At 37.1% G+C, this 24,784-nt stretch overlaps 4 protein-coding genes across 6 annotated transcripts; 3 read left to right on the top strand and 1 right to left on the bottom strand.

Annotated features, from left to right (window-relative positions):
• The first annotated feature begins 342 nt into the window (after positions 1-342).
• Positions 343-735, top strand: LOC123864716 (p53 and DNA damage-regulated protein 1). Its single transcript, XM_045905339.1, has one exon. It carries the CDS (start codon positions 343-345, stop codon positions 733-735), a length of 393 nt encoding a protein of 130 aa, XP_045761295.1.
• Positions 736-1,452: 717 nt separating this feature from the next.
• LOC123864494 (60S ribosomal protein L30) lies at positions 1,453-3,095 on the bottom strand. Its single transcript, XM_045904976.1, has 4 exons — positions 3,001-3,095; positions 2,842-2,892; positions 2,390-2,535; positions 1,453-1,654 (listed from the first exon to the last, which is right to left on the bottom strand). The coding sequence occupies exons 2-4, from the start codon at positions 2,860-2,862 to the stop codon at positions 1,480-1,482; spliced, it is 342 nt and encodes a 113-aa protein (XP_045760932.1). The 5' UTR covers positions 2,863-2,892; positions 3,001-3,095; the 3' UTR covers positions 1,453-1,479.
• A 1,202-nt stretch (positions 3,096-4,297) lies between these two features.
• On the top strand, positions 4,298-23,523 carry LOC123864715. The gene is made up of 9 exons (XM_045905338.1): positions 4,298-4,586; positions 8,391-8,508; positions 17,365-17,594; positions 18,047-18,298; positions 18,883-19,059; positions 19,323-19,458; positions 20,417-20,569; positions 22,578-22,729; positions 23,307-23,523. Exons 1-9 carry the CDS (start codon positions 4,492-4,494, stop codon positions 23,503-23,505), a joined length of 1,512 nt encoding a protein of 503 aa, XP_045761294.1. The 5' UTR covers positions 4,298-4,491; the 3' UTR covers positions 23,506-23,523.
• LOC123864467 lies at positions 11,213-15,942 on the top strand. 3 transcript variants are annotated; one of them, XM_045904933.1, is made up of 2 exons: positions 11,213-11,820; positions 14,836-15,942. In XM_045904933.1, exons 1-2 carry the CDS (start codon positions 11,225-11,227, stop codon positions 15,707-15,709), a joined length of 1,470 nt encoding a protein of 489 aa, XP_045760889.1. In that variant the 5' UTR covers positions 11,213-11,224; the 3' UTR covers positions 15,710-15,942. The 3 variants fall into 3 exon arrangements, with proteins under 3 accessions (XP_045760889.1, XP_045760888.1, XP_045760887.1); XM_045904932.1 differs by having other exon boundaries at positions 11,213-11,824; positions 14,840-15,942; XM_045904931.1 differs by lacking the exon at positions 11,213-11,820 and adding an exon at positions 11,832-12,872 and having other exon boundaries at positions 13,796-15,942.
• Positions 23,524-24,784: the final 1,261 nt, after the last annotated feature.

The following is a 24,784-nucleotide window of genomic DNA, read 5'->3' as shown; positions in this document are numbered from 1 at the left end:
AATTCAGGGCAAAGAGTATGTAATCACCACATGAATATACGGTAATCACTAGTGATTCAGGGTTCAGGCACAAGTATAGCACAAAACAACTAGGTAGAAGATAGGTATTTACTATTTTAAGCAACAAATGTTGTCTCCAAGACAAATGTTAATTGTGTTAAAAGAAGTACTATAGTCATTACGTTATAGTGACAAGTAACAACTGGAAAATAAAAACTAACTAAAATAATTGGTGCACAACTGCACAGGGGTGCAAGTACAGATGACAGATCTAGAAGAAACTAAAACCAAATTGAATTTGAACTAAAATTATACTTTAAACTTTTTGTATGGATGACCAAGATGGACCAAGCCAAAGTTTTAAAGTATCTCATTTCAATTGAAAAATTAGCAGAAGAAATCCTCAACGATAAACATGAAATAATGCTTTTGGATAAAAGGAGAAATCAGAATCGTGAAGCCCTCAGAGACATTAGTAAAGCTTGTCAAACAAAGTGCTGGGTCACAGTGGGTTCAGTTCTTATAAAACACAAATTGAGTGATACCAAAACACTTCTAGAAGCTGATCAAAAACAACTTAACATTGATATTAACAAACTGCGAAGCAATCTGAAAGTTAAAGTCAATGATTTAAGAGACTTAGAAATGCAACCACCCATACCAGGTTCAATGCTAGTTCCTCTGTCTGATAAGGAAACTGCAGGCCTGTCAAGAAATGGTTTATTTTCATCCTAGAAAATTACTGTGATCAAGTGTTATACATTATCTACTGAATTTATTTGACTTAGCAGCAAACTTTAATTTCTTATTGGCTCCATTATTCATGTGAATTAGTGATTTGTCTTGTAACTCTAATATTATATTAAAATCTGATCTAGAGTATTCGTCACTAGTATATAATATATTATAGTAATTACATAATTAGAATTATCCTGTGCTGAATTTGAAAATAGCCTGTCTCCAGCTATTGTCTAAAGTAGCTCAAACTTCTCTATTATCCTCCAAATTACCTAGTGTGAATCCTACTAGACAAGTGCGCCCCATCTTAGCTGTTACTAAGCACCTATCTTGTAGCATTGATAGATAGATTTCAATTACTTATTTAGCACACAATTTTTTTTTGATGTAACTTAATATTTTAATAGTTGTTTTCTACTAGATTTTGTCTAATTTATAAACTACCTAAATTTTTTACCCTTATTAGTATAGGTAGGTACATACCTTGATAATATGAAAGTAAAATAGCAAACCAAATAGTAATAGACCCATAGCAAGTGTACAGAGATATTTTATTATTGCTTCAATATTAATGCATCTCAGTCATAAGGTGCTCAGCTGCTTGTAAAGAGCAGTCACTCAGGTGATAGCCACAGGCATCCAATTGAAAGTAACAGCAATAATATATTTTTAAATTTGTTAGAATAAATTAAGATATAAGAGGAATAAAAGAAGTTTTATAAAGTACTAGTTTTATTATATCTAAGCTGTCGCCTCTGGGAGTGTTGTAATAATGTCAGAATCTCCGGGATCCGTAATGGCTAGTGTGCACACTCTGTAGTACTTTCCGCATGCAGTGCCTAGTTCAATGTTGTTGCCACTGTAGTGGTGAACTCCAGTTTTGGCTAACAGGGCATAGTACTCAATTTCAGATTTCCTGTAACAAAAAATTTTTTTTTACTGGGGTCAAAGTAGTCACTGGGAGCCACTGAATTCAGGTGGTACACGACAGTGGCGTGTGGAAGTCCCTACAAGCAACCTATGTTCAACAGTGGATGTCCATCAGTTGATAATGATGGTGGTGGTCACGATTGGGTTCAAAAACAATGTCCTATTGTTCTTATATATTAAAACCTAGACCACTAAACTAGAATTGCCCATGTTAGGGTCGATAATATAATCAATGTACAGCGCAAACTATTAAGTCTAGAAACTTGAGATTTGGCATGTAGGTTTTTATTTTAGTATAATTTGTACATACCTTTGTAAATAAGAAACAATTACAAACAACAGAATCATTCTTCCACCACAAAATTAATATTAATTGTGGTATGTACCCATTATCTACAATATAAAAAATCTTTCCTCTATAATATTAGCTAGAATACCTATCTAATTTAAATAAGTGGATCTCACCTGCCTATTAAAAGCAAATGGATTCAGACTACTCCATAGGGTTCCCACAAGTATTGAAGTTCAGTAATTAAATGCTTACTTCAGATTAGATTGAAATGAAATTGATATTTAAGATAATAATTGACAAGTACTAAAGGTATTTAAATGAGTAATTTTACTGAACTTCATTTAGGGAAACCATACTTCTTAGTCCGAAGACTCCATATGCTTCCCAAGAATTCATTATAAAGGGAACTCTACTTCTCAGTAGTCTCACCTTAGTGGTGGTGCATTTTTAGCAATGATGACCAGCTTGGCCTTGCCCTGACGCAATGTTTTGAGAGTTTGCTTGTAGCCAAGACAGTATTTGCCAGATTTCATAACCAGAGCCAGTCTGGTATTGATAGACTCAATGGTCTTTTTCTGGAAATAAAAAATACACTGTGTGAATAATCTATGAAGGAATTATGTACCTTCTTATCTTAGATATTATTAAACCTGTATTAAAAATTAATTATTATAACAATGAATAAAAAGAACTCAAGTCAAGCTTGATTTAACCTCAAAAGTGTATGTTACAATCTCAACCCCGCAAAATACAGAAAAAGCGAGCCTATCGAGTAACATTTAATTTAGGACTTGTAGTAATAGGAGATTATTTAAAAGAAATGATAAATAATCATGCCATAAGTCCACATCACACTTTATGAAGAAACACGTGGTGCTTACCTGTTTCTTTGCGGCGACCATTATGACAATTGAAGGGATTGACCCTGATTACTGAAAGTGAAACACGATATTGAAATTTATATTTATAAAAATTGGTATTTAGATCAATAGAGTATCAGTTTTTAATTTCTAATTTATTTAATAAAAATAATTGCTAACCTTCGCACTTGAATTGATGTGAAAGAAAGGACCACAGATACAGACCCACAGAAGTCAGAACCACAGAGACCAATGAAAGGACATTAAGTGTTGCCACTTGTCTTACCATCAACTTGCCATCACATCACCGACCAGGAAAACAAGGTGCCAACCATAGACCAAGTACGATTGTTAACCAGCTCTCAGCCAAGGTGACCTTAATCGGTCCACGGTCGAGTAATTTCGAAATAACTACCTGATATTAAGCTCATTTGGTTATTTGAACGATACCAACACTGAATCACACGTTTTTAAAATTTTTGTCTGCCTGTCTGTCGTCTGTCTGTCTGTTTGAAACGGCTAATCTTTGGAACGGCTGAACCGATTTTGACGGGACTTTCACAGACAAGTAGAGGATTGACCAGGACGTAACATAGGCTACTTTTTCAACCGACTTTCAAAAAGGGAGTTGCGTTTTTCTACCTATGTACACCGAAATCTCCGAGATTTCAGAACCGATTTGCGTATTTTTTTTTTAATCGATAGAAGAACTTTGCGACATGGTTTACAAAAAAATTGGATTCCAACTCCTCAATCCTGATGCTGCAGGGGACCTGACAACCAAAACTGATGGGATTTAGAAACTGTCGGTTATAAATTGATGATTGATATTGAAGATATCTATACCAAGTAAAGACTTTGTCGTTGACCTCGAGAACCCAACTCCTCAACCCTGATGCTGTAAGGAATTACATCCCTAAATCCTGGTGATCCCTCGGGATTTTTAAAGGATCATCCGTTTAAATGTTTTTACGTGGTAGAGAAACACGTTGTATCCCGGGGACAGGCTATTACGGATAGGCTAATTTGTCCTGCAAAATCAAAACTTCCCACGGGATTTGCTCGCCCCGACTAAGCAACCAATCAACTTGATTTTTAGCCTAAAGATACTTGAAAGGACGCAGAGTTACAAAGCTACTTTTTATCCTGGCAAATCAAAGAGTTCCCACGGGATTTTTAAAAATCTAAATCCACGTGGACGAAGTCGCGGGCATCAGCTAGTAAATAATATAAAATGTCTATGGAAATGGTACCAAAAATGTCTATGGAAATGGTACCAGTATTGTTGGTATTTGCTTCAAGTTGCGACCAAGGTTGCGACAGACAGCAAGCACTGGTCGGGTGTAAAGACCAGACGTAGGTCCGTCTACAATCACGGAACTTGGTAGGTACCACAGACCACTGTGCCACTGGTCTGACCAGTAATCCGACTACATTGTACTTCTTGTACCTACCTGACTAGGCACTAGCAAAGACCTTACACGACACTAGTGATAACATCCTTACATACCAAGTTACATACTCTTTGTTACACCTCTTTGTACTTGATTAATGATTAATGACTTGAGTTACCTGACGCGAGCAACATTTTTGATTTTAAATTTTTAACTTAGTTTAATTTTATTTACGGTCTTAATAGTTGTGTTTGCCGTTTTGTAGGAAAAAATCAAAATGTCTAGTAATTCTTTAAAAAAACACAAACACACAGAACTATCTTTCGTGGGAAAGTCATACCTAATCGTTTATAACGGTATTCAAACATTGGGGTGAGTAGTAATTAGGTGTACATAATAATTTTATCCATATTATGTCTGTAATATAATATTATACGTACGAATGTGTCTCCGTTACGTTTTCACGGTCCATCCTTTTAACCGATTTTGGCGAAAGGTACAGTATTAGCTTGCGACCCGGGGACGGACACAAGTCAGGCTACTTTTACCCGGAAAATCAGAGTTTCTACGGGGTTTATACAAACAAAGTAGGTACAGAGATAGATTGCATACTGTAGACAAATATAGGCTACTTTTTTATTTCGGAAAATGAAAGCGTTAATACAGGATTTAAAAAACCAAAATCTACGCAGACGACATCGCGGGCATCATCTAGTTTAATATGAATCTATAAAATAAATTGGAAAATATTAAAGTGAATTAAGTAAGTACAATAATTGCTTAAAAGTTTTGGTATTGTATTTGGATATGCTCCTGAAGTAATTTTTAGGTAGGGTGACTGACAATCTTTAAATGGCCAAAGAAGAAAAGTTTAGTCGAATCTTACTGGGTATAAAATTCATTTTAAATTCTAACTTCTTGTTTGAATTGAATAATCTAGTTTCCAGGACTACATTGTTGGTGCATACATTTTTTCCTGAATCTATAATTTGGATGTGTGTATAGCCTAGACTAATCGAGAAAATATTACAATGCATAATTCTTAAATTATAGGTTTCTTCAGCTTAGTTTGGTTATGTATTAAAGCTTTATTCAAATCATTTAATTTATCAATAATGTACTCCATTCTTACTTTAATGCAATTTGGTACTTTAATGCAATTGGTACTTTAATGTACTTTAATGCAATTTGGTTTGGGTGAAATCAATTGCCAAATAAGATTAAATCCATATAATTTTAATACAATGTATGCAAATTCAAACTGAACAAACATTTTCTAGAAATTAAAAAGCTTTGACTTTTCTTATTTAAAGGCTAAAACTTGCTATCCATATATTTTAATGCAAAGAACTCAAAATCAAACTTAAAAATCACTTTCCAAAACTAAAATAATTTAAAAATTCAAATAATATAACTTACATAATATTTTAATACAAAGTAGATAGGTACTTTATTTGAAAATAAGCCTGAAAAACATCCTGCAAAGGGATTAAAAAAGGGACAAATTACCTTGCTTGCATATCTGCATTCATATTTTTTTTCAATTTTTCCGCTTAATTCGATTTTCCATAATGCAGTCCAATTATTATGGGTATGTGTGTAACTTTTATTATTATTATTAAATTCAGTCAAAGTGAAAGGTAGTTAGTCGTCTTGAGCAGGTAACATGAGTAAAACTTTGAAAGTTGACCACACCTAGTGAAAACAAAACTGTGTAGGTATACATTCCATTTTAACTCTCTCGATCTGAGCGCGCGATGTCAAAATTTATGAATTTTTATTTATTTATTTGTTACTATATGATTCCCGTTACTTCATCCGCGTGGATTTAGGTTGTCCGGGACCTAAAGTTGCCTATGTCTTTCCTCGGAATGCAAGCTTACCCTGCGTTAAAATCGGTTAAACAGATGGGCCGTGAAAAACCAGCAGATAGACAGACACACATTCGCATTTATAACAATTACTAGAGGATGCCCGCGACTTCGTCCGCGTGGATAGAGGTTTTTAGGGATCCCATGGGAACTGTTTGATTTTCCGGGATAAAATGCCTATGTCAATTACAGGGACGCAAGCTACCTCGGCATCAAATTTCATACAATTACATACGGTTTAGCAGATGGGTTTTTAGGAATCCCGTGGGAACTCTTTGATTTTCCGGGATAAAAAGTAGCCTATGTCCGTCCCCAGGATATAAGCTAACCCTGTACCTTTCGTCAGAATCGGTTAAACTGTTCAGCCGTGAAAAGGTAGCAGACAGACAGACAGACTTTCGCATTTATAATATTAATATGGATTGGTATGGATTTTATTAGTATGGAATATGGATATCGCTGTTATCAACTACCTACCTACAGCGAGAAGACTATTGTGTAACTATTACATAGATTGGTACACAGATACATGTTAAATTATTCAGTGAGGATTGAGGAAACACTTTTTGTTAAAAAACCCGGCCAAGTGCGAGTCGGACTCGCGCACCAAGGGTTCCGTACTTGGGTATTTTTTTAGACATTTTGCACGATAAATCAAAAACTATTATGCGTAAAAATAAATAAAAATCTGTTTTGTAATGTACAAGTAAAGCCTTCTTACTTTGAAAATTCAAAAACACTTCTATCTTACTTTGAAAATTTAAACACATTTTAATTTTTTTTATGATGTAACTAAAAATTCACGGTTTCCAAATTTATTCCTTTACTTGTGCTATAAGAGATACCTACCTGCCTAATTTCATGATTCTAGGTCTACGGGAAGTACCCCATAGGTTTTCTTGACAGACACGACGGACGGACGGACGGACGGACGCACGGACGGACGGACAGACAGACAGACAGACAACAAAGTGATCCTATAAGGGGTCCGTTTTTCCTTTTGAGGTACGTAACCCTAAAAAGCCTGACTGCAGTTTGCATCTTTTTCAGCCCGCTCTGAAAATCCGCCATTTGGATTTTTTTTTTAAATTTTATGTAGGTACCCAATGAGCAATTTTTTATTTTATTTTATGTAGATACTCAGTGAGACTCGCGCCATCAAGCCGAATCTGGATTCTAGTGACGTATCATTTATCAAAATCGGTTTAGCCATTGCGTAGTTATAAGCGGACATAGGAACGGACATACATAAATAGAGCTGAGTTCTCACGTTGTATAGGTCACTGTCGAACTTTGACTAGCGGAGCTCTGAATGGAAAACATATGGTCTTGATTTAGCGAGCGCTCGTCATGAATTCATGATAGGTACTGTGTATGCTTATTTGAATGATAGTGGAATTCTTCGTTAAAAGTACAGAATTAGATTGTAGACGTAGTTAAAAATGTATAAATACTTATTTTGTTTCTTTCTGACTCGCGCTTGGCCGGTTTTTTATTTTACTTAAGAATTTACCTAAGTTAATGTAGGTATGTGTTATAATATTTCTTCCGCAGTAGGTATATTATTATGACCTTTGCCTTAGCTTGTTGTGATGTTGTCATAGCGCACATAAAATATACATAAATCATTATTAATTACATACTTTTCCTATTAACTTTGTTAGACTATATACGAGAAATATTTACTCCGTTCTTCACTAAGTAGGTAGGTTCACTAAGTACTAAGTTGGTGGTAGGTACAATGTACCTACCTAAGCACTAACTAAATCAATGCCCGTGACTTCTCAATCTTGAAAAAAATTCAGCTTCCATTGGACCCTTGTTATTGAAATACTAGATGATGCCCGTGTCTTCGTCCGCGTGGAATTAGATTTTCTAAAAAATCCCCTGGGAACTCCCTTTTTTCCGGGATCAAAAAGTCAATATGATTTTCCAAGTCTTTAACTATATCCGGTTGTTTCCCTGGGATAAAAGCAGCCTGTGTCACTCTTGCCAAGCTATATATATTATTTATCTATGCAAAAAACCATATCGATTCGTTGCTCCGTTGCGGCGTGATTGAAGGACAAACCAATAAACCAACAAACAAAAACTTTCGCATTAATGAATTATACACGAGTATAACTCTATACTCTTTAACTAAAACCAAAACTTTGGTTCGGATCTGGTTTATTTTTTCTTTTGAAAGTATTTAAATACCTACTTATCTAGATGTTTCAACAACCTTGATAAACGAAGAGTAAGATTTCTCTCGTCTTGGTGGTCCGAATTTTTGATTTTCATTGCTCCCTATATTTTCTTTCAGATGGTCATATTTACTATTGCAGTCCTTGACGTACTTTTTAAATCGCGGTACACTAGATAATTTCTGGCAAGAAATCAAATGGACGGTGCTAATATTCCAAAACGCAGCATTGTTAGAGGTAAGTAAAATGACTTGGCAGGTACTACAGGTATAGCGCATGAGAAGGCTCCTGCAGTAGTGGAGCGGTGCGGGAGGGTGATAGATGTCACAAGTTGACAAATCACACCCCTCCTCCCGCATCTACGCTCCAGGCACGCGTTATATCTTCTATCCATTATATTTGTCGATCATATTCTAGAAATCAAATCAAATCAAATCTTTCTTTATTGCGAACTAGCTGATGCCCGCAGCTTCGCCCGCGTGGATTGGTCAGATCCCCTGCAGCATCAGGATTGAGGAGTTGGAATCCAAATTTTTTATGAAACAATGTCGCAAAGTTCCTCTATCGATTAAAAAAGAAATGACGCAAATCGGTTCAGAAATCTCGGAGATTTCGGTGTACATAGGTAGAAAAACACAACTCCCTTTTTGAAAGTCGGTTAAAAAAGTAGCCTATGTTACTCCCTGGTCAATTCTCTACTTGTCTGTGAAAGTCTCGTCAAAATCGGTTCAGCCGTTCCGAAGATTAGCCTTTTCAAACAGACAGACAGACAGACAGACAAAAATTTTAAAAACGTGTGATTCCGTTATGGTATCGTTCAAATAACCATATGACCTTAATATGCGGTAGTTATTTTGATATTACAGACAGACACTCCAATTTTATTTATTAGTATAGATATGGGTAAACAGAGGGGATGTTACAAAGTTTTGTTTTTGGTAATATCCCCTCTGTTTACAGCCAAATTCTGCCTTTACAAGATAAAGCTAAACGGCACTAAATCTGACGGCGACTACTACCGGCGAACTGCCGATAGATAGCGATAAATATACTGTAAAATTGCTTTTCTACAGCTCGGTGTATTTTAAAATTGTAGATACTATCATTTATTGTATTATAGATATTGTAGATATTTAAGAACTCAGAATTTGTTCCTCTTTCATTTGATATTCCACTCAATACAATAGGTAGCAAAAAAAAAATACAAACCTAATACATACATACATACACTAGCTGATGCCCGCAGCTTCGCCCGCGTGGATTGGTCAGATCCCCTGCAGCATCAGGATTGAGGAGTTGGACTCCAAATTTTTTATGAAACAATGTAGCAAAGTTTCTCTATCGATTAAAAAAAAAATTACGCAAATCGGTTCAGAAATCTCGGAGATTTCGGTGTACATAGGTAGAAAAACACAACTCTCTTTTTGAAAGTCGGTTAAAAAAGTAGCCTATTTTACGCCCTGGTCAATACTCAACTTGTCTGTGAAAATCCCGTCAAAATCGGTTCAGCCGTTCCGGAGATTAGCCTTTTCAAACAGACAGACAGACAGACAGACAGACAGACAGACAGACAAAAATTTTAAAAACGTGTTATTCAGTGTTGGTATCGTTCAAATAACCATATGAGCTTAATATGAGGTAGTTATTTCGAAATTACAGACAGACACTTCAATTTTATTTATTAGTATAGATTGACTGCTAAAATCATAAATAACCCTTTTCGCGTTGCCGTAGTCGGGTAAAAATAGCTATTGGTCAGAGATTTGATTCTCTGGCTAAAAGGATATTGTTTTGTTCATTACTTTCGTGACTGAGTGAACCGGCCTGGTTTAAGTTTTTTTACTACGCTTTATTTAACATTGTCAGGGTAACACAAAGCATCTACCCTCAATATTATAATCTAGTTAAGTGAATGTCATTGTATTGATTGTATTCAAATTGTCCAATTATGCATTTAAATTAAAACAATGGAAAGTAGGTAGGTAAATTACTGCTTTTCTGTTAGGTTAAATGATTTTAATTTAAATGATTTTATTTTTACTAACGAAACTTAGTAACTAGTTAGATATAATACAACTACTCTTTAAATTATCAACACACTTTGTTGGTTTAATAGGTAGGTACACTATGCACCTAGGTAGTACATAGTGTACCTACCTATTTAGGTGTTCGAGCCTTTAGGCTTGACCCACTGTGAGAGATAACCCTTTAGAACATCAGCGCCATCTAGTAGTTCGTAACGACACAACCCGAGCATTGATTCGTATCGGCTCGGTGATTTGTGGAGGGGAGTCAGCGCACAGGCAGGTAGTGTCGGCCATTTTAATTACAGTACGCTTTTGAATCTCAGCGTCGTCAGTAAGAAATTAATTCTACAGAATATTTTCAAACATTGAATAAAAATAAAAGATCATTCAAATGTAAGTACTCGTACCTACATTAATAACTAACTAATCATTAACAATCTTACATGAGTGTCCGTAGTTTGATACGGAAATCACTCATGTAAGCTGGTGCTAAAATATGTTGCTCTTGCACATATAATATTCGTAGCTCACGCTACGAACTATTTCATAATCTTATTATGAAATTCTTGTCGTCTCGCAATGAACGACAAACTGCCAGAAAACCTTTCTTAGGTAATGGCAGAGTAGCACCATGACAGGTCGGAAAGGATTCCAGTGTCAGTCGTATCGACTGAGACGGGGGTCGCATCGATTGAGACGTCCAGTCGCATCGATAAGACTCCCAATCCAACGACCCATGCGCCCGGTCGCATCAATCGAGACGACCGGCCGCATCAATCGAGACGTCGGCCGCATCAATCGAGACGACCGGTCGCATCAATCGAGATGACTGGTCGCATCAATCGAGACGACGGGTCGTATTAATCGATACGTCCGCGTCGTCGCGTCAACTAGTAAAAAGTTGTAGCTAGCACAACTCATCTCATATGACGTTTTCGCTACCTTTCCAGATTATGGCGTCCACAACTATGGGAGAACTATGTCTCAGACCAGTCTCACCAGAACAAGAAGGTTTCTTCTCCAGAATAATTCAAATTATTGAAGATACCTATCCCGATGACTGGAGGTCGTGGGAGATCCAAGATCTATCTTACTCAGACTTGTTTGGGGAAAAGATATCGTCCCGCATAGAGGCAAAATTAAGGTTCGCCATACCGACGGCCGAGATGGCTATGGCATACTGCCCAAATGACGCATCTCTATCGGAAAAGAAATATCGGTTGATTAAAAGGAAATTACTAGAATGGCCTCTGGGGAGGGCGCTATTATATTCCCCGCATAGCATTATGGAGAAGATCCATGATAAATCCTACGAGGATTTTATTAAGACAGTGAAATTACTGAAACCGCGGCTGACAGCAAGAGATGAAGCCTCGACTAGCGAATGCACACTGAGAAAAAGGGGCTCAACATCCCCTATCAGCTTGCGTGGCAACAAAACACCACGCTACGAATCGTCAGAACCAAACAGGGTTCCTGTGACAGATTCATTCATGGCAAAAATGATGGATCTCCTTACAAAACAAACCCAAGCGATCGAAAGCGTAGCAAACCGGGTTTCAATCCTCGCCTCTAAGAGTGACCGAGGCACTTCCGAACTAAACGAGTCTTTCGAATCAGTACCAGACAGTACCGAACCCGAGGATGTATTTGAAAGTCCCTCTCTGAATGTTCTACCCCAGGAAAACACCTCATCATCAAGCACCCCAATGGATGCCGATTCTGAAGAAGCTACATTAGTGGCGCAAATCGCCGAGGCCCAGCGACGACTGGCCACTATTAAGGGAACCAACAGTATTCCACAGTGTGACTTTTCACCATCCACAACGGAAGCTGAACCCAAACTGGCCAAGGCTGATCCGAACCTCGTGGATCAAGGTCGAAAGTGCCAACGACTGAATGAGGACGGATGGAAGAATATTAGATATGCCGACGTGCAAAAAACCTTCCATGCTACGCCAGTGTTTGCGGCACTTAAGGTAAACAGTCATTTAGCAACATTGACACCTAACTGGTCTTCAACAGCACAACTAGAGAAGACAGATATGACCCTGGGGGCCATTACATATGGGTTGCTGCTGCAAAGAAAAGCGTTCCAGGAAGCCTGCCAAAAAATGGATCCTAACACCCGCAGGGAAATCCAAGATCGTATGCTTGGCGCAGACAGCCCTTTTAGGAAAATTTCTGACGGGCTACTGCAATACTCTTGTGGCAGAAGGGCCGAAATCATTCAAGCCCGAAGAGAGATCTACAAACCTGCGAACAAAGTACTGAGCAATATTCTTCATGACATACCACCCTCTGACAATCACCTATTTTCTGAAGAAAAATTATCCGAAGTGATAAAGGATCAGGGGGGGGCACATAAGATCTTTCCGAAGAAAACTAGTCCCAATAATAAGACTGGAAAGAAGAATTCAACCTCAAAAGGATCTAAAAACTTTAAAGAGTATAGTCACAAAATTAAAAAACAGCGTAATTTTCGTGACTTTCGCTCAAAACAAGATAGTGGCACGTCCGGTACTAACAAAGCCAAGACCTCTCAAACCACTACAAAGAAGCCCTAATTTGCAGGTATTTCTAGCTGGTCAGCTTGGCTTTAACTTAGATCTATGGGAATTGTTAGGAGCATCAGAGACAATCTTAAGTGTTATAAGGGGTTACCGTATACCCTTTAGTAAAAAGCCACCTAATACGATTTTTTCCAACTGTAATATCGAATCGTATGAACCCAAAAGCTCAGACGAAATGTGTAAACAAATTAAAGAGCTACTAAATATGGGTGCAATTACTCTTAACACTTTTAAATCCGGATATTTATCACCAATTTTCCTAAGACGAAAACCTAACGGTTCTCATAGATTAATTTTCAACTTGCGTCGTCTAAACTCCTACGTCCAGCCACCAAAGTTTAGACTTATAAGCCTGTCGAAGGTATCACAGACGGTACAGCAGGGGGATTATTTAGTAAAAATTGATATCTCGAATGCATACTATCATATTCCCATCCAAGAGTCACACAAAAGATATTTATCTTTTGTGTTTAATAGCAATATCTACAACATGAATTGCTTACCTTTTGGATTATCAAGTGCTCCGTCAATTTTTAGTAAAACTACTAACTGGGTTGCATCTCTATTACGTGAAAAAGGAATAAGAGTTATCGTTTATTTAGATGACTTCTTGCTCATGAATCAGAATTCCGATATATTAGCTGAACAGGCATCCGATACAGTAGAGTTTCTCAAAAAATTAGGTTGGCACATTAACACAACCAAATCGGATCTGAGACCAAAAACACGCATAGAGTATTTGGGTTTAATTTGGGATACAAAAATCAATAAGAAAATCTTACCCACTTCAAAAATTTCCAATATTAAAGACTCAATCCTGAATACTCTCTCTAAAGGCAAATGGTGTTGGATGGACGCTAAGCGGTTATTAGGCAAATTAAACTTTGCGGCCAATGTAATCCCACTAGGCCTCCTATATTGCAGACGCATGCAGATCGCAGCAAAATCACTCCCGGACATACAAAGATACAAAAAGTACCCGTTGCCGGATCTAGTAAAGGAAGAACTAAACTGGTGGCTCCAAAATATTACGGAAACATCGGATATTCAAGTCGCCCCAGCATCAATCTTCATAGCCACCGATGCCTCAGACATTGGATGGGGCGCTATAATAAACGGAAAGAAGCTGTCGGGTCACTGGAGTATCTCTCAAAGTCATTGGCATTGCAATCAAAAGGAATTATGGACCTTATTCGATGCGCTTCGTTTGAACCTAGAAGAGGTCTCGGGAAGAACAATCTTATTTCAGACCGACAACAGAACAGCGGCCTCCTACATAAGGAAACAGGGTGGGACGAAATCAAAAAAACTCCTAAGCATTGCCTCAAAAATCCTGAATCTAGCACAGCAACACAAAATCACCATTATTCCAAAATACCTGCCAGGCAGATACAACGGAGTAGCCGACTGCCTATCGCGCCTAAAAGCCCACCAAGAATGGCACCTCGACCTAACGATACAGAAGGAAATATTTCAAAAAATGGGAACCCCAGAAATAGACCTCTTTGCGAGCAAATCCTCGGCAGTAGTTCCGAGGTATGTGAGCGAAGACCACAAGGACAATACGAGCGAATATACGGACGCTTTCAGCAGGCCATGGAATTACAAAGTGGCCTGGATCTTCCCACCACCAGCACTAATTCCACGTGTGCTACAACATCTGAATGGTTCCCAAGGACACTACCTCCTAGTGATACCGAAGTGGGAGAAAGCTTTCTGGAGGGCCGAAGTAAAGAAGAGAGCAATATGTCCTCCCTACAGAATCCAAAATCTAAAGGACCACCTTCGGGACTTACAAACCAACCTACCACCTCGGAACATTCAGAACTTGTCTTTGGAGGTATGGAAAGTACGGGCTGGTCCAATGAGATAACAAATTGGAGTGAATCGGAACGCACGCTAATACAATCAGCCTGGCGACAATCCACATTCAAAACCTACCGACCTGCTTGGAGAGCATGGTTACAATGGACATCAGACAACAATGTATCTCCAAAAACGCCAAGTCCCGGTGACTTAGCCAGATACTTAATTAATCTTTACAACGTTAAAAAGCTAGCCCCAAGAACTATACTGGTCCATAAGTCAGCAATCTCTACTTTCACAAAGCCTTGTAACACATCCCCTCTAAGTGATCATCCATTAGTGAAGAAAACCATTAAAGCAATCTTATTGAAAAACCCTCCTAAACGATGTTCATATATTTGGAACGTAGCTGATCTTGTAAATTGGATGGGCCAGAGAAAAATCGAGGATTCCAGTTTATTTCAAATCTCACAACATGTGGCAACTTTGCTACTCCTCGCTACAGGTCGTCGCGTTCATGACTTAACGCTGCTCCACATTGACGCGGAACACTGTCAGATTACAAGAGAGCAAATCATATTCTGGCCCTCGTTTGGGTCAAAAACAGATAATGCAAATTATCGGCAATCGGGTTGGTGCCTGTCAAAGAGCGATAAAACTACGTTTGACCTCTGTTATTGGATACCAAAACTGATAAACAAATCAGAACAGCGAAGGAAAGCAGACCCAACTTTAACGAACTTATTCATCACTACTCGGAACAGAGTCAAAGCAGCATCTAGATCTGTAATAACAGGCTGGTTAAGATTAATTCTGAAAGATGCTAAAATCAAGGGCTCTCCCGGCAGTTTCAGGTCAGCTGTTGCTACAGACAACTGGGTCAACAAGAACCTGGATATTGATGAGGTGCTACGCAAAGGTAATTGGCGTAGCAGCTCAACTTTCTTGAAACACTACTTTAAGGAAGTAGAGGCTAGAACAAGAAATGTTATTGCAAATCAAGCAATGTCTGATTTATTTTTTACAATTTAGAATGAATATATCTGTGATTGTGTTAAAGAGTTCAAATTAAATATACTTATTTATTATATTAGTGATTACGATGAAAGAATTATATTAATTACTAAGAAAATAATATCTTATTTTCTCATCCCTAAATGGAACATAATCTTTAAGTGGATCATACTCCATACATAGTCACAGTACGCTAAGTCAGCGCCGGCAGATATTAAACATCTCACAGTGGGTCAAGCCTAAAGGCTCGAACACCTAAATAGAAACGTTTTTCCCCCGAAGGGTAAAAAACGTATATTTAGGTTTCAGCCGAAAGGCTTGACCCACCATTAAATACCTTACCGGCTTCACCTCGCTTCGATTCCTGAAATCAGTACTGAAATTAAAATGGCCGACACTACCTGCCTGTGCGCTGACTCCCCTCCACAAATCACCGAGCCGATACGAATCAATGCTCGGGTTGTGTCGTTACGAACTACTAGATGGCGCTGATGTTCTAAAGGGTTATCTCTCACAGTGGGTCAAGCCTTTCGGCTGAAACCTAAATATACGTTTTTTACCCTTCGGGGGAAAAACGTTTCTATTAAATAATTTACTGGAAATAAATTGAGCATCTGGCGGCATTAACCTCTCAGTTAAGGAAAACTTGTAAGTTTTTTTGCCTTTGCTCAGTCTATTGAAGCTCGAGGCATAAGGTAAAAAATGAAACTGTTAACAACTTAATTTAAAAACAAAATTCATCAACTACATCACACTGATTTTCATATTTAGAGAATTATGTGCCTAATGTTTATTTTACACGATAAACTGACACAGAAAAATTCTTGATTACGTTAGCGCTCCGCGAATATCTTATTCTAAGGGCGCAATAACAGACATTGAAAGAAAAGAAGAAAAAAAGAGAACTTTTTTATTTAATCACCGCAATTAAATTTAAAACTAGTTAAATTAATTCAATCGAGGTAAAGATTCTCTCGCTCTTCAATAAAACAATCGCGATGTTTTTCGATTGTTTCGACTCAATGGACTCGCCGCTCGTGCCGAACTTGATGCGTCGCGTCGTCTATCCCGGCCGCGGCATCGACTCGAGAGTGGAATAGTGACGAGTCACGCTCCAGATTTCAAATTTTTGGTTAAAAATACTTGATTTAGTAGGTATTAGATGATGGCTCCTACTTCGTTCAGTTTTTGGTTGGTTCTTTGGAAAATCCCGTAAAACTCTTTGATTTTCCGAGACAAAAAGGTATAGCTTATACGTTCATCTTCTGAATGCAAGCTATCTGTGTAGGTACCAAAAAGTCGGATTGATAGATAGGACATGGATTAGCAATATGAACTTCTCGATAGCTGAAAATCAAATCTGCTAATTATTGAATTTTTAAGTCGATCGAGTCGAATATGAGCCGTGGATTGATACCCGATGGAGACTCGTCTTGGACTCGAGTCAGAAAATTGTTTCGATTGTTCAAAGTTTCTCGAAAATCATAAAAACGTTTCAACAATCGAATCAATCGATTAAACATCTTGCCATCGCAGATCAAGCTGTAGCGCTCGCGCTGGTTTTCATTGGACGGGGAAGTTCGCGATCGCGAAGGCGTGAAGCCACCCACACTTGTGTTCGCGCCGCAATTCAGAAAAGAGTGGGCTTAATTAAGTAGCGCCGTTTATTTTAGGTCCTGCACGCAGCAATCCGGTTAGTTCCATCCAGTGTCTTCGTAGTCCTGATGCAAGTTTACTCCAGAGTGTTCCTCGTGGCAGGCATCTTGCTGGCCACTGAAGCTGCCACTGTCAGTCCAGGCCTTCCACTTTGCGTCCTCGCTTGGTCTATAACAGAAATAATCAGATACGCTTATTACGCGCTTAATTTGGTTGATGCTGTACCACAGATGCTTACCTTCTTCAGGTAAGAACAAGGGTTATTTTTTTGAATATTTTCCGTAATATGTATGCCTAACTAGGCAAACTGAGTACCAATATTAGATAAGTACCAATTTTCATGCATATAACTTAAAAATAAAGGACGTTCATACAAACTTTCATGCGCTATTTAACCCTTTTTTAGGGGTAGAATTTCCAAAAATCGTGTCAGTCATAAAAGAAATCTACTGTCAAAATTTCAAGTTTCTGACCTCAGCGATTTAGGCTCTGTGTTGATAGATCAGTCAGTCAGAACAAATCTTTTTATATTAGGTAATTACCTAGTAAGGATTTATTCCAAACGTATGCCAAATTAGAAGAAAAGTTTCACTTAAGTAGTAAAAAATTCGTGCAAAGTAGTTCTGTCTTCTTCATAAGATTTTAAAGTGCCTGTAATGGTTGTGTGGCTATTATAAGTTTATTTGGTTTTTATTGCAGATATTCAACTTTCCTCGTTCTATATCCACTGGGTATAACTGGCGAACTACTCTGCATGTACCATTCTCTGGAAGAGATCGCCGAGAAGCGACTGTTCACCGTGTCCATGCCAAATAAGTGGAATTTCATCTTTAATTACTACTATTTCCTAATCTTTTACATGTTACTCTATATACCATTCTTCCCTTACCTCTTTGGGCACATGTTAAAACAAAGAAGGAAAATGCTTAGTGATCCTTCGAAAAAATCAGCGTAATTTAATTTTGTGCAATTGTTTAATATTATTATTTAGGTATTTTAATTTATTTGCATTTCTTAGCGAACTCCACTTTATTTTAAAACGCTCAGTTAATATAATTATTATTATTTGATAAGTAGGTAAGATTAAGACGAACTTGTCATATTGATAGGTTAAATATATTGATATACATAATATTATGGTTAAACATTTTGATTGCAAATTTTTAAATTGCGGATTATTAATTATTATTATACATGATACATATACTAATATCGATGTTATTTTAATTATTGGTTTAATGAATACATTCTGGTTTTTCATGTAGATATCTTTTATTTAAAACCAAGAGACCTATTATAAAGCCCCTTACGTTGTTGTGATTTTTAGTAATTTTGTATTCTATTGTAAACGAACTCACTTTAATTACCTACATTATTTTATAGCTCTGTTTTTTTTTGTCTTATTTATATGTTTCTATAATCCAAAAATAACTCGCACAAGTAGTATGTTGACGAAATAATTAATTAAGAATTAAGATTGTAATCGCTTTATGACCGAGATTACATACAATAATAAGATAATCAATATTATACTTATACTATATATATAATTTACTTGGCTCCGACACGTTTGTATTAAAAACGCATTTGTTTATGATATTAGTGACGGCCCAAAGGAGCTTAAAAATGGATAGAAAAAGTTTTAATCTCGTTCTATGTGTGTTTTCTATGTTAGCAATGGCAGACGCTAACCCTATGCAAAGCAAAACTGAGTATGTATCAATCATGAATATTGAATATGTAGATCAAAGTATATATAAATGTATCAATAGTCAATACTTAATACTGACATACCTAACTTAACTAATTTAGTTCGCCTGTTACTACGAATAACAATAACTAGCCACGTAGTAATTATTCAATCATCTTTGTTAGTTCAGATTATAATTTACCTGTTAAGTATATTCTTAACATAAAAACACTACCTATTTAATAACTAGTTTTGATAATAATTTATGTAACTATAAAATTACAGTGTCAAATGGGGCCACGGGTTATCAGCTACCGTCAACGATTATGTGGATAAAACCATAACAATGATAGTACCATTTTTACAAGAAAACGGTCTCGATCCCATGGATCTACCCGACATCGTCGAGGGTTTTGAAGTTGTAAGTAAATACTAAATAGGTAAACTAGTGGTTCGGTTCGCTCCGCTACGCGTCCTACTAGTTCGTGTGTATTGAATATTAGCAAAGGGTAAAGCTCATTTTTCACTATGTGATCTAAATTATATTATAGTTACAATAATTCGCATAGAGCTTAAATTGGTAAGTACGAATGTTGGGGTCACCCATATATAAATATATATAAATGAATTGTGAAAAGTCCCCACCGAACCCACATTTGTAAAAAAAATTGTATTAAAACATGGTGTCATTTTCGCCATCAGATCCCAAAAACTTCGAAAATGCCACTCATGAGTCATGATGACCCAAATTTATAATTTTTAACAAAAAAAATAATGTCCAGATTTTGAAAATGGACGTCATTTTCGTTATCAGGGCCTAAGAACCCTCGAAAACAAAACCCATATCAATTAAAAAAATAGTTACTTACTCCTTTTTGCCCCTACATGGGGACCGACAAGAAATACTTGGCAACAGCAGAAGTTAACACGGCAAGGGAGCCGTCCGGTGCGAAGGCAGGCCTGGAAATCGTAACTAATGAAAGGTTTGATTCTAAAATATGGTAATATAATTCTTGAGCGTCTTGTAGTGCAGGGCAAGGTGGAGGGTACTAGAGGGCGAGGAAGGTCGCCTATGTGTGTGGTAGTGGTAGATGCTTTTGACGATTCGAAAGAACTTGTAAAAGTCTAATTGAATAAAAACATTTTGAATTTGAATTTGAATTTGAATTTGAATTTATGCAATGGACCGACCGAATTAAGTCCGCTGTGGGCGGTGCCGTGCACGAGTGCAACAGACTATCGGCCAGCAGGGAAAAGTGGCGAATGCTCGTGAGGCGTATAACATCTGTCCACAAAAACGTCCATTCATGATGACCACGACCGCTCTGCCAAGAGTGTTAGGTCGAAAAAGACTATAATGCTTAAATTTAATGTTTTAGAAGCCTATAATTATAACGTACAGCGCCTGGCTGCGGCTGTATGACGGCCAGATGAGGGGCCTGGTAAACGTGGCCCGACACAGCGACCAGGACGTAAAATACTTCGCTAAAATGTTGCGCGTACGCTTACAGCTACAATTTACTGACTTGGAAGTAAGTTGCATTTTAACCTAAGTAACTTTTACAAGTTCAATTATTGCAGCCTATCTTAAATTATAACAAGTCTATCTTAACAGGGCTCTCTCCGTCACTCGCTTCATACAATCGTAGTTCCAATTTCATTTGAATATTAAGCAACCATAGTCCATGAAATTTTGCAGTCATATTCTAGAAACTAATATCTGTGTCTGTGGTGTTTTAGATTTTTCTAAAAATATGTAGTTTTAAAATTACAGGGGCTCAAAGATTTGTATGTAAATTTTTAAGACCGCCTAACTTTGAAACCGAATATTTTAACAGAAATCTGGAAAACCACAGACATAGATATTAGTTTCTAGAATATATCTGCAAAATTTCATGGACTGTGGTTGCTTAATATTCAAATGAAATTGGAACTACGTTTGTATGAAGCGAGTGACGGAGAGACCACTCTTAAATTATAACAATTGAACGGATAAAGAGCTCACGCTTTTTAAATAGAAAAGTAGATAGGTAGGTATCTAAGGCTAAGATCTATAAAGTGCGTTTTGTTCAGACTTAAGACACTGTTAACACGAGACAGCGTTATACCGCTGGCATAAATCTGTCTCGTTTTAATTGAAACTTAAGTCTAAGCAAAGTCAAAGTGCGCTCTATAGATTTCAACATGAATATAGTATAAGTGCATGTTCATGAACTCATTTATCTACTTAAGTAGGTACCTAATTGTTTTTTGAGGACTAAACTTCTTATCAACAAATTGGGTAATAGTCGTTGCAGATTAATATGATAAATATAAGGTACTTAGCTTAATTAAAGTTGCTTATCTCTGATAACTTGCTGATGATTGTTATGAAATGCCGAAGAGCTGCACAGACAACTATAGAAGTGGACTGAAATCCAAGAGATCGTCAGTTCAAGTTCAAAACCATAAACCCCACCCCGTCTACCCATCTGTTGTAGGAGCAACTACTTAGCTCCTATCCACATGCTTTATTCTTAGTGACATTTTTAGGGTTCCGTATCTTAAAAGGAAAAATGGAACCCTTATAGGATCAAAGGCAGGTAGGTAGGTCTTATAGCACAAGTAAAGGAATAAATCCGAAAACCGTAAATTTATGGTTACATCATTAAAAAAAATTAAAATGTGTTTCAATTTTCAAAGTAAGAAAACTATACCAAGTGGGGTATCATATGAAAGGGCTTCACTTGTACATTCTAAAACAGATTCTTATTTATTTTTGTGCAAAATAGTTTTGGATTTATCGTGCAAAATGTCGGAAAAATACCCGAGTACGGAACCCTCGGTGCGCGAGTCTGACTCACACTTGGCCGATTTTTGTTTTGAAAAATGAATAAGTAAGCAAATGTTAAATAAGAATGTATAAATTATCACACTATAACACTAATCAAAATAACAAAAACATGTTAAAAAAGGGAAAGTTTGAAAGTGTGTATAGGTAAGTATATTACGTTTCTCTACTCTTTCACGCAATAACTACTGGACGGATTTGGCTGTTTAGAATGGAGATAGATTATTACACAGGCTACTTTTATCCTGGAAAATCAATGAGTTCCCACGGGATTTTTGAAAAACCTATATCCACGTGAACGAAGTCGCGGGCATCAGCTAGTATATGATAAGTCGTATACTGTAGTGATGGTATAATTGTGTTTGTTGTACTGTGTGAATTAGTTCTTTCGAAAAAATGCTATCTTCGAAAGCCGATAGGAGGCCGACACGTCGCGTCGGCTATTAAGTGACGCTTTTTAACCGACTTCAAAAAAGGGGGTTCTCTATTCGACTGTATGTTTTTTTAATTATTTTTATGTTTGTTACGCGATTAGTCCGCAAATATGAACCGATTTTGTTTTTTTTGTTTAGTAGGTCAGGTCCAGAGGTGGTCCCATTTTAGTTAGTTACCTACCTATATTTATTTATTGTTCAAAAATCATATAGGTAGTTTACAAAAGGCACCAACTATGGCAGTATCCTATCGTAAATCCCACTCTTGACTTGCAGTTCGACTACAAATATCTGGTAAAGGTAATGAACATAGGACCTACCGGCGGCATCATCGGTTCGCTGGACCGATTCGTCGTGACCGCGGATGTCTTGATTGATTTCAACAACGATGATATTCATTTACAACAGTTTTCAATCACTAATATTGGGTAAGCATGTACATACACCTAGTTACCTAATATCACGGGATAGTTATTATAGCTTTTTAGGGTCCCGTACTAAAATGGTAAAAATGGAACCCTTTTGCACGGTGCTACTATATATTCTGTCCGTTCAAAGGCCGAAGGGCCGTCGAAATTGTCAGTTTTAGACCATTTTTGAGACGGGGGCTATCACAAAAACTAAACTAGTTAGGAATATGAAATTACAGTTGGTATATTATATACCAAATACCGTATTCAACAAATACTGAAAATAACGATTTATATAATATTTTGTAAACTGTGACCAAAACAAACGAACATTTTTTGGGGTTTTCTTTCACGGCTTATTGCGATGTTCGGAAAATAAATGTTTCATACACCCAAAATATGACGTACATAATTATGAGGGAACCCTTAAAGAAAGAGGCCCGACTCGCACTGGACCGGTTTTTAGGGTTCCGTAGCCAAATGGCAAAAAACAGGACCCTTATAGATTTTTATTCTCTCTCCTCAGAGAGATCAGGTATCTTGAGAAGATTCTCAAAAAAAAGTAATGCTAAATGAAATTATTGTGACTTTACAGACGTCTTCGGGTACGTTTCACAGGCAATATTCTGACCGACTGGCTGGTCAACCCGATCATTGGAGTGTTCACTAGAGTCTTCAACAGCATTATAATGAAATTCGTCGAAGTTAACATACGAAGTGCAGCACAAATGGCAATCGTCTCGATCAACTCAAATATACGTGATATCATAAATGTTATTGAATCGCACAACTGAAAATTGCGTGATTAATATAACATAACTTGGCAGAGACGTGACGCAGCCTCCCCTTTTTTCCAATAATAATTTAATCAACTACGTAGTATGTCGTTAGCAGTAGGTACCAGTAGTACCTACTGCTAACGACATACTTAATAATATAAATGCGAAAGTGTGTCTGTCTGCTAGCTTTTCACGGCCCAACAGTTAACCGATTTTGTTTGGTACAGAGTTAGCTTACATCCCGGGGAAGGACATAGGCTACTTTTTATCCCGGAAAATCAAAGAGTTCCCACGGCATTCTTAAAGGTGTATCCGTTAAACCGATTTATATGTTTAGTATATACAGAGGTAGCTTGCATCCCAGAAATTGACAGAAAACTTTTTATCCCGGAAAATCAAAGAGTACCCACGGGATTAAAAACTACTAATTTGTGAGAATAGTCGACACTAGAATTAATTTCTTAAACTGGACCCTTTCAAGTAAAGATTTTTATATGAACCTATGAGGATGACATTGCCATTGTCGCATATAAAATACCATATGCCTACGTTCTCGTATTAGTTTACAAATTGCGAAAAACCAAATTAAATTTGAATTTCGCGGGCAGGCCCGTCGCTTCCACCTTAATATGAAATGAAATAAAAATTTATTTAACAAATTTAGATACACGCATTTCATGGAGTCCTGGCCCCTAAACTAGGACACTACTATACAGGACTAATATAAACCACGCCTTAGATGCAATATAGTAGGTAATTATAAATAAATAATTGTATAACCAATTGTAGTTTGTTTTTTTAATTATTATCTGTATCAAACCTATACTTATTTTTAATTGCTGACAATTTAATTTATAAATAGTAGGTAGGTAATTGAAGTATTGTATTTTTCTTTTACTGACAAGTTAACCCTTGACTACAACTATAGCCACGTCCAATGCCTGCCAATCCAATCTAAGTCATTTGAAAATTTATAATTTCCAAATTGACCTTGCTAGGAATCGAATGATCTTTCATCCGGGTTACTGGTCTGTCTTTCATATTGACCACTGCGTCAAAGAGGACATCAAACATAAACAGCCATAAATTTTTAGGGTTCCGTACCTCAAAAGGAAAAACAGAACCCTTATAGGATCACTCGTCCGTCCGTCCGTCCGTCGTGTCGGTCAAGAAAATCTATAGGGTACTTCCGGTTGACCTAGAATCATGAAATTTGGCAGGTAGGTAGGTCTTATAGCACAAGTACGGGAATAAATCTGAAAACTGCGAATTTGTGGTTACATCATTAAAAAAA

This window comes from Maniola jurtina, chromosome 4, assembly GCF_905333055.1.
Source record: "Maniola jurtina chromosome 4, ilManJurt1.1, whole genome shotgun sequence".
Lineage (NCBI taxonomy): Eukaryota > Metazoa > Arthropoda > Insecta > Lepidoptera > Nymphalidae > Maniola > Maniola jurtina.
Note: the sequence above shows the minus strand (reverse complement) of the source record. Positions and strands in the feature narration are given on the sequence as shown.

Coding starts and splice junctions, on each gene's coding strand:
- LOC123864715 (XM_045905338.1), top strand. CDS start 4,492: ATGTCTAGTAATTCTTTAAAAAAACACAAACACACAGAACTATCTTTC. Junction 8,509..17,364: donor AAAACGCAGCATTGTTAGAG/GTAAGTAAAATG, acceptor CGTTTATTTTAG/GTCCTGCACGCAGCAATCCG. Junction 18,299..18,882: donor GATCCTTCGAAAAAATCAGC/GTAATTTAATTT, acceptor AATATTATACTT/ATACTATATATATAATTTAC.
- LOC123864467 (XM_045904931.1), top strand. CDS start 13,970: ATGGGGCGCTATAATAAACGGAAAGAAGCTGTCGGGTCACTGGAGTAT.
- LOC123864494 (XM_045904976.1), bottom strand. CDS start 2,862: ATGGTCGCCGCAAAGAAACAG. Junction 2,536..2,841: donor TGGTCGCCGCAAAGAAACAG/GTAAGCACCACG, acceptor TTTTATTTCCAG/AAAAAGACCATTGAGTCTAT. Junction 1,655..2,389: donor AAAAATGCACCACCACTAAG/GTGAGACTACTG, acceptor TTTTTGTTACAG/GAAATCTGAAATTGAGTACT.
- LOC123864716 (XM_045905339.1), top strand. CDS start 343: ATGGACCAAGCCAAAGTTTTAAAGTATCTCATTTCAATTGAAAAATTA.